General features: G+C 40.6%; 1 protein-coding gene across 2 annotated transcripts in view; it reads right to left on the bottom strand.

Moving 5' to 3' along the window:
* The window catches only part of rapgef5a (Rap guanine nucleotide exchange factor (GEF) 5a), a 48159-nt gene that overhangs the window by 6292 nt on the left and 22653 nt on the right, over positions 1 to 19214 (bottom strand). For both annotated transcript variants that reach the window (XM_044170976.1, XM_044170975.1), the window contains exons 9-19: positions 17726 to 17908; positions 10288 to 10433; positions 9212 to 9312; positions 5190 to 5268; positions 4955 to 5099; positions 3278 to 3369; positions 3115 to 3145; positions 2534 to 2612; positions 2084 to 2233; positions 1307 to 1404; positions 145 to 267 (exon numbers count right to left, since the gene is read on the bottom strand). In XM_044170976.1, coding sequence (XP_044026911.1) covers positions 145 to 267; positions 1307 to 1404; positions 2084 to 2233; positions 2534 to 2612; positions 3115 to 3145; positions 3278 to 3369; positions 4955 to 5099; positions 5190 to 5268; positions 9212 to 9312; positions 10288 to 10433; positions 17726 to 17908 — 1227 coding nt within the window. The remainder of the gene's footprint in view (positions 1 to 144; positions 268 to 1306; positions 1405 to 2083; positions 2234 to 2533; positions 2613 to 3114; positions 3146 to 3277; positions 3370 to 4954; positions 5100 to 5189; positions 5269 to 9211; positions 9313 to 10287; positions 10434 to 17725; positions 17909 to 19214) is intronic.

Genomic DNA, 19214 nt, shown 5'->3' with positions numbered 1-19214 from the left:
TTTCTGTACTCATGATCCAGCAAGTCTTGTAGAGCATTTGCATCTTTAATGCTTATGTTCCAGCAATCTCTATCATGAATATGAATTTATTATAAACCACATGCATATATTTGTGTGTGTGTGTGTGTGTGTGTGTGTGTATACCTCGTGGATGGATTTGAAGAGGCTCCAGTCCAGGTGTGTGAAAGCAGCTGCCACATCCCAGGTGTTAATACCTAAGAGTCGCACCGGCCTCCTGCTTAGCTCAGCACTGTCCGTTAAAGGAGGCTGCATACATAATGGAAAGTTAAGTTAGTAAACAGAAAAACAAATGTATACACAAAAATACAGTGCATACTGTACGTACTGTCTATCTACAGGAGTAGGGCTATCTCTAAATAAGCTTAACAATAGTAACAATATATTCACCTCATAATGAACTACAGAACAATGAGGCTGTGGGGGGATACACAACATTCAAAAGAAACATTATAGCATAGAGCCATTAGAGCCTAAGTGCCTTCAGCTTACATAGAAGCAGAACTAAAAGCTGACAGGGGAACGGTAATTCCTACAATAATAATAATAATTATTCTGTCCAACTCTGGTTATAGGTCACAGGTTATCACAGGTTTATTAACTACAATTCTGCATGTGAGCCTGACAATTGATGTTAACCTAGCAGACAATATGCGAATTACAACTAAATATTACATGCCTACTAGCCTACTAGTTGGACAATAGATTTTTTAAATTGGTCAAATGTAGAAGATCTGCTGGTTTGTGAATGACAGGCTGCTAAATATACCTATCCAACAAGAAACCAAAATCCACAGAACTGCAGTTTGTAAAATGCCCAATATTGCAAACTTATTTAAGAATTCACAACTGAAGCTCCACTGTGAAAAATATGCCATTACAGAACAACACTTTGCCCTGATACAGCACTTTCAAATCCTGCTATCACGGTTGGGCAACAACAAAATAATTGTGGCTCACACCTTTTCTCTCCCATTGAATCAGAGTTGATAGCGATCACCTGGCTTAAGTTTTTCCTTCTTGCTTATAATGCACGACTCAGCCTAACACTGTGAAAATGTGTCAGTTGGGGTATTAAAAATATTAATTTTCAAGCCTGATTTAGCCAGAAGACGACACAGAGGCTACCAACAATAACAAATGCCCAAATAATCGGATCTTGGAGAGACTGTGGTTTGTTTTAAACCTGCAAGCTGCATCTTTAGCCTCTATCAATACTACAATAAAATTGGAAAGATTGACTGTTACAGAAGGACAGAAGCACAAACAGAACAGCACATTTACATACCAAGATCTCAGTGAGATCCCTGCGACAGGCCATGAGCTTTCCCTGTGGGGTCAGAGACTCTGAATACACACAGTCACTAGGCTGTAACACCCTCCGCTCTGCAGAGACAAATATAAACAGAAAAGAAGAAGGAGAGGGAGAATATGATAATAATTTAGAGCCAAGAGTGTAGAACAGTGATTCCCAACCAGGGGTACTTGTACTAAACTAAACTAAACAGTTAGCCAAGTAAAGAAGCTAAGAGTAATAAATAGTTAGCTAAAATTAATGAATAAACAGTTGAAATAGTAAGTTAAAAGTATAGGATAAATGGTTAATATAGATAGCTAATTGTAATGGTTGAAATAGCTAAAAGTAATGTAGAAAAAGTTGAAATAGCAATAGGTAATTGATATATGGTTAAAATAGTTAGCTAAAAGTAATCAATAAACAGTTGAAAGATCCAGTTTCTGCCACTCTAAAGTGTGAATGCAAACTTGACCAAATTGACCTAAACATTGACTATTCAAGTGTATTGAAACATAATGTAACAATTCTGACTTTTAGGTTATTAATAGTGTTAAATAAGATCCAGTGTATAATCCATTCACAAGAACATATTTTGAACATGTTCGTTGCATGGTGTCGATGAGGGAGTAATTGATTTCGTCTGACAGGGCTGAGAGGGGAACTTCAGACAAAAAGGGTGGGAACCACTGGTGTAGAAAATTAGCATTTTCAAGAGGGGACTTAATACTTGTGTTTATGTGTTGACTATCTGTGTGTTTGTGTGTGTACCTCCAGTGTGTGAGACCACAGCAAGCACCATTTCTTCTTCTGCCCTGTCCATCTTCAGACCCACAATCCTTAGCATCTCATGGGCCTCCAGTGAGGGGTGGGTGTGGACACTCAGGTAGGAGTCAGCACTGACATACACGCAACAAATAACTGAGAGAAACATGGAAAATGTCCACAGTAAATAGCTAAAATAAAAAAAATTGAAATACTGTAAAATCATAATGAAGCACATGCAGAAAAACTAGTATTTGCACAGGGAGATGAGTTAATTTTTGTCAAGCACTCAAATAGGCAAAAAAACTAAACACGCTGTATTTAAGCAATTTGCATGTGCACATTGAAATTAAAACTCGCAGACTGTCATTATGCATAATTGCGTACAGTCCTGGGCAGTGCATTGCGTTTTATGTTGTGTATATGTGTGTGCATGCGTTTGTGTCTTTTACTCACCCTCTCTAGTGTCAGTCGGTGGACTTCGTTGTTGTAAACTGTTTTCCTTCAAACTCAACTGCTGATACATTTGTTTACTCTGACAGAGAGAGAGCAGAAGAAACATTGAGATGTATAATACTGTATTTATACTTCACTGAATATAGTGATGCCCTGATAACATCTCTAGAATCTGTATCAGCGACTACACAGCTCAGATTTAACTATCACAGTTGAACCTCTATGGGCTTAAGTGCCTATTTTTTTACAATGTAAAGCAGTTTACTGTATCACTGAATGTAATTCGTTAATTACTTCCTATACTTGGCTAAATTCATGGTACTGGCATGAATGATTAATTTAAGTACTCAACATCAGCTGACACAATCAGGTACTTATACCACCTGAATAAAAAAATAATATCACTGCACCCCTAATTTTATATTTACAAAAAAATACAAAACAATTTTTACCATTTAAACATTTGGAAGCTAGCACAGCAGATTTGAAGTCATATCAGTAAAATGAAGCTGACAGTGAAATGCAGCATGGATGTAGTAAATATTCCCTCTCATCCACCACCCTCCGTCTCTCTGGCTTACCTTTTGGTTTGGAGGGCAATCATCCACAGTGCTACAAGAAAGAAACAAGCACAACAGTGATGATGTATGGAGGCAGGCATGGAAAAAAAAGATACACACAGTTACAGGCAGTCATATTTAACACAGAGAACAAAAGTCCTTGTGCAGAGTCAAACATACTTACTGTCTGCGACGCAGAAGTTTCTGGAACTCCTTCAGGTCTTTCTCCAGCGTGGGGAACTCATACAGATCTTCTAAAACACACCTGTACAGGGTCTGACAGAGAGAGAGAAGAAAATCGAGATCCATGATATCACACCCACAATCACATGAAAACACTTATTGATTGATATAAATACATATTTGTTTGTTTGGTCCATCAGAAAAGCTGGTAACTGGCTGCAGGAATAAGATTTGAATGCCTTAGTCGTTGGTCTTTGGATGTTCTCAGACTTTGTGCTCAGCTATCCTGTTATCTACCCACAGCTGTAGGATAGCACATAAATCTTAACATGTCAGAATTATGGCTAAAAAAAGTCACGTCAGTTCTTTATTTCAAAATATGTATTGATGATGGAGGTGAGTTCAATTTCAGACACTGTCAATAAATACTACTTTCCATACACTGCTGTTTATTAGAGGAACAATGACAAGAAGGAGAAAGGGGCAAAGATAAGGTATGACATACAACTGTGGTCATGATGATGATTCGAACCAACAAAAACACGTGTCATCAACATTACAGTCTGTGCAGCTCATTTACTGAGTATCATCAAGTTTAAATTATGCTGCATAGGCAGATTACATTTAAGAAACATCAGACAAATTCTGTACCTTGTACTTAAATGGGTGACTAGGCGCACTCTGTAGCGTCTGTGTGTGTGCATGCCAGAGGATTAGTAAGCAGCATAAAAGCTCAGGAGGCAATAACATTAACAACTTGCAAAGATCCACACAAACACACATATCCACACACCTGCTTATCGCTGTCATTGACCCACCATAGCCTCCCATCTCAATTCCTCACTCATTCCTCTGTTACTAGGCAACTATCACCTGGGTTACGCACTCCATATGAGATTATACCCATGCCAACCCTCGCACTTTGGTTTCCATGGCAACCAGGCACAGAGCTACGGAGGGACAAGTGATTGGTGAGTGTGTGTGCTTGTTGTGGGTGAGCGTGTGGTTGAGTACACGTGGGATTGCGTTGTGTGTGCGTTTGTCAGTGTCACGGTTGTCTCAGGGATTCAAATCCAATTCAGCCGACCATGTGAAAATATAGCAGGAACATAGGGGATACAAGCAGCATTTGTCGTGAGAAATGACTGTCCTGTTCCTGATACTGCATTTTGTACATACAATAAGTGGCAGAGTACTTCAGTTTAGGCTAATTTTATTTGTTACTTGTTATTAGATGTGAATCATCATCCTCATTCCTCATATGATACACCATGAAAGTGCCTGTATTTTTTTTCAATTTCCTATTGCTTTGTCAGAAGGATGAGATTAAAACATCAACAAGGTTCCCCTGTCGGAGAAAGTTGAGACACAGTTCAGTTTAACAGGAGATGCAGCAAACAAAAAAGATCAGGAAAGACACACACACACACACGCTTTTCAGCTCTCTGTCTCTCTCCACAAAAGGTTTGATGTCCTGTTGTGCAGAACTTGAGGAAGGACAAACCCAGTTTTAGAACAAGACAGAGACGAATGAAGATGAATGAGACTTCTTATGTTCTTCAATGACACGCGTGAAAGGACACCAGAGGATCAAACTCATTTAAATAATTGAAATACAAGAAACAGAGTGAGAAGAAAGATAAAAAATCAGATGTGATGAAGGCGAGTAGTGCTGTACCTTCATGAAGCTCCTGACGTGCTCCTCATCCTTGAGAAAGTCCTTGTAGAGCCTGCTCCAGTGGGAGACCAGCTGCAGTACCTTACGCTTCCTGAAGAGGGTGTCTTTGCCCTCCTCCTGGCCCCTGCAGCGGGCAGTGCTATAGGTGAGAGCGGTCAAGGAGACAACGAAGGACAGTGTGGAGGCTGAAAGGATGTGTATGTGTGATTATGTGTGTGTTTGACAGTAAGGATATTGTCCCAGCAGAGCCTGACAGAGGTCATGGGTGGACATGAACACCAGGTAGGTCAACAGGAAGTCATCTAGCAGCATTTCTGAAACAAAGGAAACACATCATCAGTCACTTCCAAGGCCTTCACTATTAAAGTGATCCAAATGAAGTTTTCAACTTATTTGTGGAATTAAGATATGGAAAGTCTCATGAAAGTGTCTTTTAGTTTCTTCCCTTTTCCCTTACTTCATTGCTGATTCCCTCAGTCTACATCACATACTAGTGAATGGTATCCTCTTTGTGTCAGCCACATTACAAAACATACAAACAGACTTTAACCCCTTAACTTAATGATCATTCCCATCTTCCCTTAAGTAGCTTAAGAATAGTAATAATCAATAATTTTAATCAATAACAATGTATTAAATGACTACGTGTAATGTCATAGTATTGAACCTACAGAGAATTATCACCAGCTCTGCAGTTCCCCTCAGCCCCACAGAGGTTTACAGCTTCTTCAAGCTCATTGTTTTGTTTTTGCAACCCACAAGCTCTTTAGCAAAAAAGCTCTAAAAACTCACTGTACGCTACCTGCTTAGCACCAAATGACAGACAGACAAAGTTAGCAACAAGCTGGTGAACATAGTGTAGCATTTAGCAGCTAAAGAGCCATATATTTCCCTCAGGAGTTGGTGGAGACCAAAACAAAGAGTAAGTCTGTGGGTTAGACCAAAGTTTGGTTGCACAGCATAAGTTTGAGGTTGCAGAGGTTAGAGGTTGCTTGTTTTTTTAGTTTTAATACATTTTACCATAAGATGCTTTTCCCCCCAAATGTTAGCTCTGATTGCTGCTTATTTTGTCAGGGATATATAATGTTAAGATAAATACCCAGTTTTAAACCAAGTTTTCAGGGGGCTGAAAACTTGGAAAAAGCTAAACAAACATTTATAATCACAAAAAAAAAAAAGAGATACAGGTTTCTCTTTCTATTGGCTCGTATTCCTAACAACTTCAAAAACTAAAGAAATTCATCAGAGTAGAGGAAATTCGTGCAAGTGAGACGACAAGAGTGTGTGTGTGAGACACAGCAGGTGTTCAATGGGTAAGAACAGAGTATAAACAGCCCTTGTGGCAGATGGGTAATGAGATATTGTTGGTTGGGTGAGGGAGCTGGGGTGCTGGTGTGTGTGTGTGTGTGTGTGTGTGTGTGTGTGTGTGTGTGTGTGTGTGTGTGTGTGTGTGCGCGCGAGAGCGAGCGCATGTGTGTGTGGTGTCAAACTCTTTCCTGGGGAAAATGTGTGACCCAAATATGGCTTTGTCGGGCAGAGAGCAAAGAAATCAATTATAGAAGAGTGAGCAGAGGCCGCAGCATTAATGTTTGATCAACTGTCTTCTCTTCCGAAATAAAATCTTTTCTCAAGAAATATTATATTATCTCACTGTGCTTATCACTTTTTCAAAATCCTCATGACTTATTTTCATTTTCCATTTCTTTTTTGAGTCCTTTTCTCTTCAATCTGTGGATATAGAGCTCCTTCTTGACCAGCCATCAGTCTTGTTTTTACCTTCTATTTCCCTCCCTCAATCTTTCCATCCCAAACTGTCCTCGTCCGCTTCCCTATACCCCCATTTTTCATTTTCTCCTTCTCAGCAGTTACATTTCCTCCCACTACTCCTCTCCTCCTACGCTCGCCCTCTCTCAGCTCTCTGTGATGATAAATATCCATTTTCATCTTCAACATATGCCCTCTGCGTTTGCCCGCTGGCATGCACAAAGTCAAACACATACACTCATAGACACAGCAATACACACCCAAACGCACACATACACACACAGCACCCTGATGAATAACTCATTCACTTCTGACCTTGGGGACTTTATCTCTTGTGAGAGAATAAGGAAAAAGAGAGAAAATGTGTGTGTGTCTGCTGAGGTAATCGCAGTAATCTGCTGCGTTTTTTGTTGCGTGTGTTTTTATGTGTACAAGGGGAGGGGTGGTTGGGGTAATCGCTCTCTCTCTCTGTGGAAGCATCTTCAAGCCTGTTCAGTTTGCTGCAGAGCTAAGCTCGCTAAAACGGCACACTGATGCTCAGCACCACCCCAGAGGGCCCACACACACACAGACACACACACACACACACGCTCACCCTTCATGCTTATTCAACACACATAGGCCGATAGATGCACGCACACAGATACGGAGAGAGAGACAGCCAAACATGCAAATACACTCTTGATCCGCATCCCTGCTTCTCCCTCTCCCTCTGCACCCACAAAAAGAAATAATTAAATCAACCCGAGCCTTAGGGGAAAAAAGTGTGTCTTTTCTCTTTTGAGTGAATAAATATCAGGCAGTCTTCCTCCACAAAGACCATCTCAGTTCTCTCTCTCTCGCCTACATTCATCTCTCCCTCTTTCTTCGTGTGCTTCCTGCAATTCAGTGAGATGGCTCCCTGTGGACTGCTGGGAACTGGTGGTGCTGAGGAGTTGATACATAAAGACGCCTTGTCTTAAAATGGCGCAAACAGGCAAGAGCATGTTTTATAAAATACAGGTTGGGACCCACATGTTCCTGTGTGATAAAAGTATTATTTTACTGGACCTGGGCTCCAGGGTGATGCTGAATTTAATTAGAAGAAAATAAGTTAAGATCCACTGACTATGACAAGATGTTGTATTTTTACTTACATGCTTTTTCCTTTTTATCTATGCAGGAGTGATTATCTTACATTAATAATATTTTAAGATAAAAGAGGCACATACTGTAGTCAACATTACAAGTCAACTCACATCCACACTTTCAACTTTTACTGAAACAGTTGGTTGCTTTATTGATTAGTCAATCAAGAGACATTTAAGCTGGATAAATATCAAAAATGCCAAATATTCTCTGGTTCTGGCATCTCAAATGTGAGGATTTGCAACTTTTCTCATTTTTTTGTTAGTTTTTATTGTATTTTTGGGGCATTTCATGCCTTTTTATTATAGACAGCAGAGAGATTAAATGAAATGAGGGAGAGAGGGATGCAACAAAAGGTCGCCGCCAGAGTTGAACTCGATACAATGCGGTTCATGGTGACATCTTAACCCCTAAGCCAAGGGGGCATCCCGTGTTTTTCTATGTTGATTGTAAACTGACTATTGATCGGACAAAACGGATATTTAAACATTTCACATTGGCAATTTTTCAATCCTTTTTACTACTTTCTAACATTTTATATTCTAAACGATTAACTGATCACGTGCAAAAATAGTCAAGATAAATCAAAATGAAAATAATCATTAGTTGCAGCCCTATTTTTAATGTGGTCTTTGTGCTAACTACACAGCTATAAAACAAATGACAAAACATGCCCAGAGGTAAAACAGTATAGTACTAACTGCTGCACTGTCAAAAGAACGCAGTAGCTATAAGGTACTGTAAACTTGAGGATTGTGAAAATGAGATATGACTGTTAACAAACCACTGAAATTGTTTGCAGCAGAAATGCCTACAGCAACCTGAGGGAATCGTTTCACAAACCCATTAGAGCATTTAACCTCTTGAAAGTTCCTCATATTTACAGGCAATGACATGGCTGAATGAATACACACACGCACCTGGATGTGGTGTGAGGGCTGACTGACTCATGCAGCCACACACACAGACAGACAGTATAATCAAGGGGGCGTGCATACCTCCCAGGTTTAAGCCCACTTCGGGGAAAATGAAAGAGACAGAGAAAGGTCCAGGCTGGGCTGTGTTGTAACTTGTTGTGTGGCACTGACAATGAAATTCCTTGGAATGAGAGAGTGGGGAGTTGCTTCTTAGTTTTAAACATACCTTTGGTCAAACAGCAGAGACAAACATCTCAACTGCTTTATTTACATGACGGTCTAATTTTCCACTAACTTTTGTTTTACTCTAATTCTTTCTATCTATGTTTCTATCTCTTTAGGGAGATACAGCCACATTGTGTGTATGGTTGCCCTCTCACAGATGTGTCTCTGTGCACGATGTTTACGAGACGTGTGTTCACGTGTGTGTGTGTGTTGACAAACTTACCGCTCTCCCTGCTCTCTGGTGCCCCTCTTTGGTCGTCCAACCGCAGGTCACTTAGCAGATGTTCCAAGATCTTGAGCGGCGTCCCCGACACCACCACATACCTGTAAGACGAAGAGTCGCAATAATCTTCCTCACTAGAGAATGAGCAACAAGTACGACCACTTCCATCCCTCCATCCTCCCTCCCTCTCTTCCTCCTCCACATCGTCGTCATCGATGAAGCGAAAATGGGGAACATCAAATGTACAGATTTCTGATATGCTACCATGTTCACCATGATTGCTATCCTCATCATCATCGTCCTCATCATCTTCATCGTCTATGTCCTCCTCTGCCTTGGCAAGCGTAGCTAGCTCGGTGGTCATCTTCATATCTAAACACTTACAGAGGATCAGCCCTCAGCTTTGCATACCCAGGAAGGGTGCTCTCCTGTGGGGTAAACTGCCTTGCCGTCTGCCCCTGTCAGCTAAGAGCGCAAGAGATTAAAACCCTCTCTGTGACAGCTCCTACAGTAACATTCAGAGGGAACTGATTACTACTGAAGATGCTGAGCACTGTATATACACATACACACACACACACACACACACACACACACACACAAACCCACTTAACCTGCCTGTCACTGACACTCCCTGCATTGTGCCTTAGGTCTTGGCAAACACTGGCTTAAATACACACTAACACAGCGCAAAGAAACTGACTTTGTGAAAATGCACATACATACACACACACACACGCAAACACACATATGATCCTAAACACATACACTGATTTGTAGAAGGAAGTAAACCAGTCTTGGTGTCATCTTTGTTTCCCTTTCAGCTGAAAACAAAAAAGCCATTCTATTCTTTCCGCTCTGTGCCAGAAGCTAAAGCATACATTAGACACACACACACAATCATACACAGTGTTGACAGAACTACTGATATTTTGCATGTACATGCAAGAGCGTGTGGTTGCAACTTGAAATACCAAAGTAAAAAACTGAAAATGAGAAGGACGAGTACTATGATTATGTTTTTTGTTGCCACTGTTGGTTTGGAGGGCTCTTATTATGTAGGAGGAGGGACTGACCTCTTGTCGCAATCCTCCTCTCTGGACCCGCCCCCTGATGATGTGGGTGAGGGCCGGTCCGATGGAGACGTCACTGAGGATGTCACTCTCCGCAACACCAACACGTCCCGTCCTCTCTCCTTCAGACAAACCCTCCCCACAGCCTCCTGAGAGAGAGAAAGAGAGAGAGAAAAAACAGAGCGACAACATGTCACAAAGTGAGGCAAGGACAAAACTGTTGGAAGGCAATTTAAGGGAGTGAAGACATTGGATGTTTTTTCAACAGTAGACACTTCAACAGGCAATAAAATGAATGTGATGCATCTGTCTACGTTATTTGTATACTCTCTGTGTGTCCAGGCTGTGCAGACTCTGATCACTGCACCAGTCAGCACTTATCTAAGCTTTACATACCAAGGATGAGAACAAAATACCTGTGTGTCCAGTAGAGGCTGACTGACACATCAGCTGGGCCTATTTTAGCTTATTATATACAAACTGTGTCGCCATTACATTTTTTGTCCACCAGAGAGCATTGACAAGTTTAATCTTCATCTGTAAAATGTTTCGTGTAATACATACCATCTTGGCCACAACTCTTAATTGACCAACTTTAAGGGATCATAATGAAAAATGCTTTTTATGTCATGTGTTTATGTTAAACAACAAACATCAGCCGATATATCATTGTAAGAATTTTGAACTCTCAAATATTGATATTGTTATCAACCTTAAAAATCCAGCATCAGTCAGTCTCCATACCCTTTCACTTAAAACGTTTAAATTAATTAAATTTTAAAAACGTTTCTCCTACAAAGCAAATGCAACACACACACACACACACACTCGCTCAACAATCTACATATGCAGACACAGATTCTGTTGGCACCATCACAGAGAAGGATTGCATTTCCTGCCTTCAGAAGAAATGGTATTGTGTAATAAATAACAATGGGGACAACTAGGAATGTGGGCTGACACTTGAAATGATATCCTGCTCCAAATATGAGCAGCAACTTGATTCAAGCGCACACACACACCTGAAGTGCAACGGGAACAGAGTTCCAGATGGACAAAGGAGCACAATATGAAACAGCCTGAGGAGAGGAGAGAAAAAGGAGAGGAGAGAGAGAGATCAAAGGCAGAGGACAGGAGCAGGAGGAGAGATAAAGAAGCAACGTCTCTCCTCCAGCTGCTCGCTGCAGTCTCTGTCGCAGCCAGATCACAAACTGACACAGAGAGCTCTCTATGCAGGGCTGTCTTTCTGTTGCACTGTTTCTTCCTTTAACACACACACACACACACACACACACACACACTATAGGATTGCACATAATTGTGTTTAGTCATATATCTACATTTAGATGCCACAATTACATAATACTACATGGATGATAGCTTTTGTTTTGTTTTAAAAAAAAGAGAGAAAAATCAGCTTAAGCTTGAAATAAGATAACTGTGAGAACAACGTTTAGAACCTTAATTTTATTTTAGGCATCATAGAACCCTAACACAGAGTACTACTAATGCAGTCACACATACTGCTGTAGCGTGCAAAAATAAGTCAACAAACACACGCGTACACACACACACAAACGCATCTCTGTGATCGTCTGATGAAAGGAGTTGTCTGATCCTGAGAGATAGCAGGTCGGGTCTGACTTGGGTCAGACAAACAATATGCCCAAAGTGCTCTGTCTGATTTTGTTGTGTGTGTGTGTGTGTGTGTGTGTGTGTGTGTGTGTGTGTGTGCACGTGTGTGCATGCATGTGTGGACATGTCCTGATGATTCATATCCTACTGAAGTATGATACAGATGTTCAATGCACTGAGGTCACTGGATCCTCTCCCTCAGGTGTGCTGGTTTGTGTGAGTAACATTTTCTCCTAAAACATTCCTCTGATTAAATACACTACAATTTAAATTTTGTGGTTTCTTCCTTTTTCCCCCGTTATAAGATTTTTTGGGGCAGTTTTTCCTTATCTGCATCAAATGTTTAAGGACAGAGGGTGTCCTATGCTGTACAAGTTGCACAGCTCTTTGAGGGACATTTGTGATTTTGGGCTATATAAATAAACTAACTTCACAAGTCAAGCTACAGTTCCATGTTAACTGTCTATGTGTACATTATGATTAAATGGTAATGATGATATAACACTTGCAACTGCACCACAGAATATTTTTATTATTTCGACACTTTATAATGTTTCATTGTAGGGGCGTTTAGGTAGTTCATAGGTTAAAAGAAAAAAAGAAAAAAACACTCACCCACTACTGCAGAGACTCTGGTTTGATTCCTGGTAGCAGAGCTTCTATCAGCTGAGCACTCAAAAAAACAAAACTGGAGGTGTTCAACGCAGCACAATGTCTTTTTCGGGTCTCTATTTAAAGCGTCTTCAACTTTGCTAAGATAACTGATGCTTCTTTTAAGTTGCATATTGCATTAACTTAAACTGCAATTTAAAATGTTCTTTATAATTAATTGCTTAGTCCTCCTATCCATATAAATGACACGCCAGTATTTAACAGCACTATATCATTTTAATGTAGGATAACACTTTATTACTACCCAGCCTTTGTCTGACCCATGGACTTCATATCAAACAGCACAAAATAATCTGGAGTCCAGTAGGACCGATTTCCGTGTTGTACACAAGTAAACTACCCAGACACGGAGCTATGGACAATGTGTACTTTCAAAGAATTTTTGCCATTTTATTACGCAACATGCTGAAATTAAATGTCTTCAAGGATTAGCAACACAGAGATGCATACAGCTGATAAATAAGGCAGTGACGGATGATGTAAAGAGATCTGACACTGCAGGCCATTAATTACAATTTGGGCTGGCACCTAGACCGCACCCAGCGGCCCAGATGTGATGTTAAGATAACAAGTTTGGTGACTGAGTGGCTTAAAGGGGACATACCATTAGAACACATCACTCAGGGTTCAAATATGAACCAGGATGCCTCACAATCTATCACAAGTCTCCCACTTAATCTCTTCTGACCTCTCCTGTCTCTCTACACCATCAACTATCTAATAAAGGAGAAACACTGTGAAAAAACAAAAAGAGCGATTATGTAACCAATTATACAGTAAGAACTATAAAAACAAAGGAGAAGTGCTATGTTCCTAATACAGGAGCTGTTGATCTTTCTGATAACACACTCACACTCTTTAAACAGATGCCAAGAAAAACAACATTGAGCCAAGAATGGAGCAAGGCAGCATTACAGCACATACACTCAAGCTCAAAAAGCTTCCAGAAAATGTACCAAAACAGAAGTAAAACTTACAACATTCCCACTATGCATATGTAACTATATATGCATACACACGCATTCACACACACAAATAATCTGTAAAGACATAAGTACAAACAGCAGCTCACAAGGACAACATTAATTTAGCCTGAGAAAGAAAGTAAGCCATGAAAAGAAAAATATACGACGTACGCACTTGAACACTTGGGGGGGGTGGAGTTATGCAACACAGAAAGAGAGAGAGAACAAGAAAGCAAGATGAAAGGCAAGAGACCGGGACAGAAAGTGAGAGACACAGAGGAGTGTGAGGAAAAGTGAGAAATACAACAAGCAGTGACAGAGAAAGAGACAGAAAGATGTGTGAATCTCACATACAGGTTTCATCCAAACTTTTTAAAAGGGATATTTCCATCAGCTGGAAAGTCAATTAACACATATTTGAGAAAAAGAGAATCTTGAAAGAATTGATTGATTGATTGATTAGTTTCTTTAGTCATTGCCAACAATGGCAATATGTCAGGCTTTGGTTTAAAGACAAAATAAATACATGAAACTGGAAATTACGTAATACACCCTGTAAGCAGTTTATAGGTTGTGGATATTTCTGGGCAGTTATGGTAGACAGAACCTTTAAAGACAAAATTTCAAGATGTCCAAACCCACTTCCAAACTGCTGTATGACTAAACTGGAACAGTCACGCCAGGTATGTTCAAACCTCCATAACTGCTTCTGTGAAGTCAGCTCTCGGGACGTTCACTTGTTCTCAGCTAACAGGTGTGTCAGTCTCTTTCCTTCCATTTCTTCCCATCCCTTCCTTCAATTCAACCATCTGTACTTTCACCTTGTCTCCCCCCTTCCCTCCTCACTGTCACCTCTCTACACCTTTTCTGTTTCCTCTCCTACACCACGCTCAAGCCGAGTCTCACTGTGTCTCTGTCTTTGAATGGTCAGACTTTATGGTCTAGAGATTTGGGAAGAGAAAATAGAGACCAGAGGACATGTACTTGCTGTGCCCCTCACAGGGTCATAAACTGCGCACACACACACACACACACACACACACACACACACACACACACACAGGAACAGGAAGGGAACAGAGAGTGCTTCCTTTAGGCTCTCCATGAGGCCCACCTTTCCTCTGTACAATTCGTTGTGTGTGTGTGTGTGTGTGTGTGTGTGTGTGTGTGTGTGTGTGTGTGTGTGTGTGTTGTCTGTGCTGATAGTGACCAAGCCATATCTGTGTTGTGATAGCTCTGGGCCTGATTCCTGGAAATAATGGATAAGAATATGAAAACACAATGCTTCTAGGTCAGCAGCATACATACCTGCAACCATACATGCACAAACACATACACACATAGTGTAACACACATATAGTGTAATTTCCACAACTATCAGAAAGTAACACAAGCTGCCAAAAAAGCCTGCCTGTGTGTATGTGTGTGTCATGCATGCTGTGACCTTGTATAATCCCTTGTGCAGGTTGACCTCTGGTAAACTCTGATGCCTGAATCAAATGTTGATGTGTACAAATGCAAGTCTGCAGTGACTAGAAGGCAGAGATGCACCCAATACACCGTACTCCACACATGAGTTATATCACTATGGAAACAGCCCACACTGGTTTGTCAGAGCTTGTCTGTCATCGAAAAAAAGGAAACTAAAATCACCATGACAACTCAGTAAAAAGGAGAGTGGTCTTTGTGGTGAATCGAGCTGTTTGCTTGGTTTTGGTTTCTGCCACATTTTGCAGGCTGAGCTGGACAATGAGCTGGCTAAAAATGATAATCAAACCTGTTACAAATCTTCTTACATTTGTGGTGATTTACTGAAAAGCATCATCTCTATGCACAAATGATTATAGATCAACATGTGCTTCCTATCTACTTTGAGAAGACTAAGAGCCTCTTATCCCATGAACCTGCAAGAATCATTTGGTTCATTTTACACTTTTATTGTAACCACTGGTGCCCTCTGTGAATTACAATGGTGCTTAATGCAACATGGCTGATGATTATTAAATTATAAGACAGTCTAACATAAACTACTGTATGCATCCATATGGCCTAAATAAATAAGATAAGGAGAATAGAGCAGCAGAAAAAATATTTTCTTTTGAAGGATATTTTATATAATTTTCTGATGTGTGTCTTTTGTACATCCCTGGATTGGCTGATATACATCTGCCAATAATTCTCCTCCTCTGTCATGTAAGGATTTCATTACTTGCACAGCAGTGATGCACAGTAGAGCCATCACAGTCATGACAATTCAGTGCCTGGTAATGTTACTCCATACTATTTATTTTATTGATATTTGCAAATATGCTATAATTGACAATTCCTTTATGAGATGCTGAGGCTGCTTCTATTAAAAAAAATATAAGAAGCTTGATGTTAGTTCCAATTTTGTCTGACCTGAGAAACAGCACACTTTCTGATGTTTACTTTAACCAACCAACAGAATGGGCATGTGTGTGCAGACTGAAGAATCTTTGAACTGCATGGGCGTTTCATCATTAACCTCTTAACATTAATGCATTCATTCCCAACTTTTTCATAAACTCTCTCTTAAAGTAGATTTTAAGTTAAAGAAAACATTGTTTCCTCACTCTATGGCAATTTCACATCAATCATTTTTATCTGCGTGTTCTTTGAAACTATATCATTTCTATACTCAAAACCAAAGACAACTGCAATTCAGCACAAAATATATATGTGGGAAACTTCATGATCTGGACTAGTATCTAAAGTTATATGGATCAGAAAAATAAAAGAATCTGTCAAATAATTTGCTGGTGGTACAATTGCATTTTAAAATGGAAAAATACACAACATAAGAAAATGATGACGTTTAACTCACTAACCATAATGATTTAGCAGTGAATAAAATGTAGGTTCACTGATCATAATGAGGTTAGAAACCTTAAAATCCCCCCAAAAATGTTCATACTTTAAGGAGCAGTCTCATCACAATGAAGGTTATACCCATGTAACTTCAGTAAGAGGACTTGAAATCATACTTTGAGATTTAACTAAAAGGTTCATTTAGGGATGTACTGTGTAGAGAGAAGTCTAGTTGAACCATCTCTCTACATTCCTGCTTTAACAACACTACAGAAATATGCCTTTGCAGTTTCATACAGTAGTAACGCTGTTACTACTAAACTACTAAAATACAATATGTTTCTACTTTTGTATATAAGGAATGAAAGTGAAATCATATGCACTTTGGAAAATCCTCCAGGCTGAGCTTCAGTCAAATTCACCAAGCTAATGAGATATGTGGTAGGTCTCACAAACACATCGTGATGTACGGTAAAATCAGACTGCATTCGCTTCGTTTCCTGCCCTCAGGTGTACTGTAGAGCTGGATTATACAGTACAACGCTTCACTAACACCCCACTCATTATCCGCACACACTGACTCAGCCTGCCACAGCACCAGTAGTGCATGAACATGATTATATGCTCTAGCCACTGCAAGTGAACATATATACACACACACACACACACACAGTACTTGACAGACTGTAAAAAAAGAGTGTGAGATCTGTGAGATCACATTGCACGAAGTCATTATTAACATCCACATTAGACAAGCTGGAGAACTGGTGGTTGTTTAATCTAAAGTGATCTGAATGAAGCAAAGCTCCGTGCATCTGCAACCATAACTTCAGCTTGCGTCTGTGTGTGGGTGCATGTCAGTGCACAGATGTCCTCATGTACTCAGATGATGTACAGAAGTGAGCAGGCATGCTGTAAACGTGTGTGTACATGTGTGTCTGTCCTTCAGATTGACAGCAACACAAATCAGGATAGTGCAGATGAGGATTTACTCACTGAAGATCCCTCACCTGACTCCATGAGTAACTCAGACCTGAACTGCGTGTGTGTGTGTGTGTGTGTGTGTGTGTGTGTGTGTGTGTGTGTGTGTGTGTGTGTGTGTGTGTGTGTGTGTGTGCAAAGTGTGTGAAAAGTGACAATAATACTGACAACATTTACCACATGATGACGTCCATTACTCTCTACTCATACTAACCATATAACCACAACTCACTCTGCAGATTACATGGTGAAAGACCAACAGAGCAGCATCATCAGTCCTATCAGCATTGAAGATATATTGTATAATGATATTAATGACATTTGAAAATCAAAGTGCCATTATCACACTCTGTACTCACCGCCTGGTTTCTGTCGGGCAGCCGGTAGTTGTGGTTCTGCAGCAGCCGACAGCCATCCTTGGCCAGCCGCTGAACGGCCTCCAGCCCCAGACGGCTGGTCAGATCCTCACGGCCGCACGTCCCCATTCCTCCAACGCCACCACCGCTGCCACCGCCACCCCGCAATGCACATACCCCACCCAGCTGCAACACAGGAGGCAGGAACACATATCTCAACCCGCAGTCCCAAGACATGGTGGAAACAGTCAAAAAGTGTTTGTGGGATGGAGGTCAGGAAAGTTCAGTGTTTTGGTCCAAAGGAGAATGAAAGCAGTTTGGGCATAATCCAGGAACATGCAATGACAAGTTTTCAGTTGCCCTTTTATGTCTATGTGAGAAGAAGATGAAATGGTAATCCTGGGTCTCTCTGTCTCTTATTCTTTCTATCTACTACAGTCTGTAGTTCCCTTTAGCTCTTGCACTTCTCTCTTTGTCTCAGTCTGACTGCTTTGTATCAGAGGATCTGGCAGAGAAAGAGTGTGTATGATTAGTAGTGGGCGGGAGTGTGTGTCTGTGTGGGAAGAGTGTGTGCTGGGGGGGGGGGTGTCTCTCTGTCTCCTCCCCTCTATAGTTGGGAGTTGTTAAGTTGTTAACATTCTGGTAGCCCAACAGAAGTAGATAGAAAGTGTATAAATATGTATATCTAACAGTGATGCCTTTAAAAAGGGAAAGAAAGAAAGATAGAGAAAGGCAGAAAAATAAACAGAAAGAGACTATATAGATATATGGAGAATATATTAAATTAAAAGAGCTGTGTGTGTGTGTGTGTGTGCCTGTGTGTGTGTGTGTGTGTGTGTGTGTGTGCGCTCCCTAGGGGGGTGCTAGTAGGATGGTTATCAACAGTGGTAGGCAGCCTGGTCTGTTTATTTTCCTTGGAAGAGGGAGAGAGGAATATTTCATTTGGCTCAGAGTTGGTTAACGCTTCCTGTGAGCTCAACTATCCCATGGTGCCATGCTCTAGCAGAGGGTAACACACACACACACACACACACACACACAAAGAGAGAGAGAGTGAGAGAGAGAACATGATGGCATACTCCCACGCTTAATTTTGTTTACTAGGAAAACCCCCAATGACAACTCTTATCTGGTAGAATAGCCACGTACACACACACACAGACATTATATCAGAGCCAGAGCCCCCTGTCCCTTGCTGCTTCCTGTTAACCTGTTTTCAGCTTCCTGTCCTAGACACAGAACATACCAAGATAAACCTGTCTGTGTGTGTTTGCATTGTGAGGCTGTCTCTGTCTGTCTCCTTTTCTCTCCCATTGTGTCCTTAATTTTTCTTTGTCTTGTGTTTAAGATATATGACAAGCTAAAACGTTCAGTAGGATGGAGTATGACTGGACTACAGTCCAGTTAAGTTGTTGTTCCGTTGAGTTAGCAAAATATTTGGACTTATAATAATACTCAGACTTCCTTGTGTCATCCATGACATTTTGACACT

The sequence above is a fragment of the Siniperca chuatsi genome, linkage group LG17 (genome assembly GCF_020085105.1).
Source record: "Siniperca chuatsi isolate FFG_IHB_CAS linkage group LG17, ASM2008510v1, whole genome shotgun sequence".
NCBI lineage: Eukaryota > Metazoa > Chordata > Actinopteri > Centrarchiformes > Sinipercidae > Siniperca > Siniperca chuatsi.
Note: the sequence above shows the minus strand (reverse complement) of the source record. Positions and strands in the feature narration are given on the sequence as shown.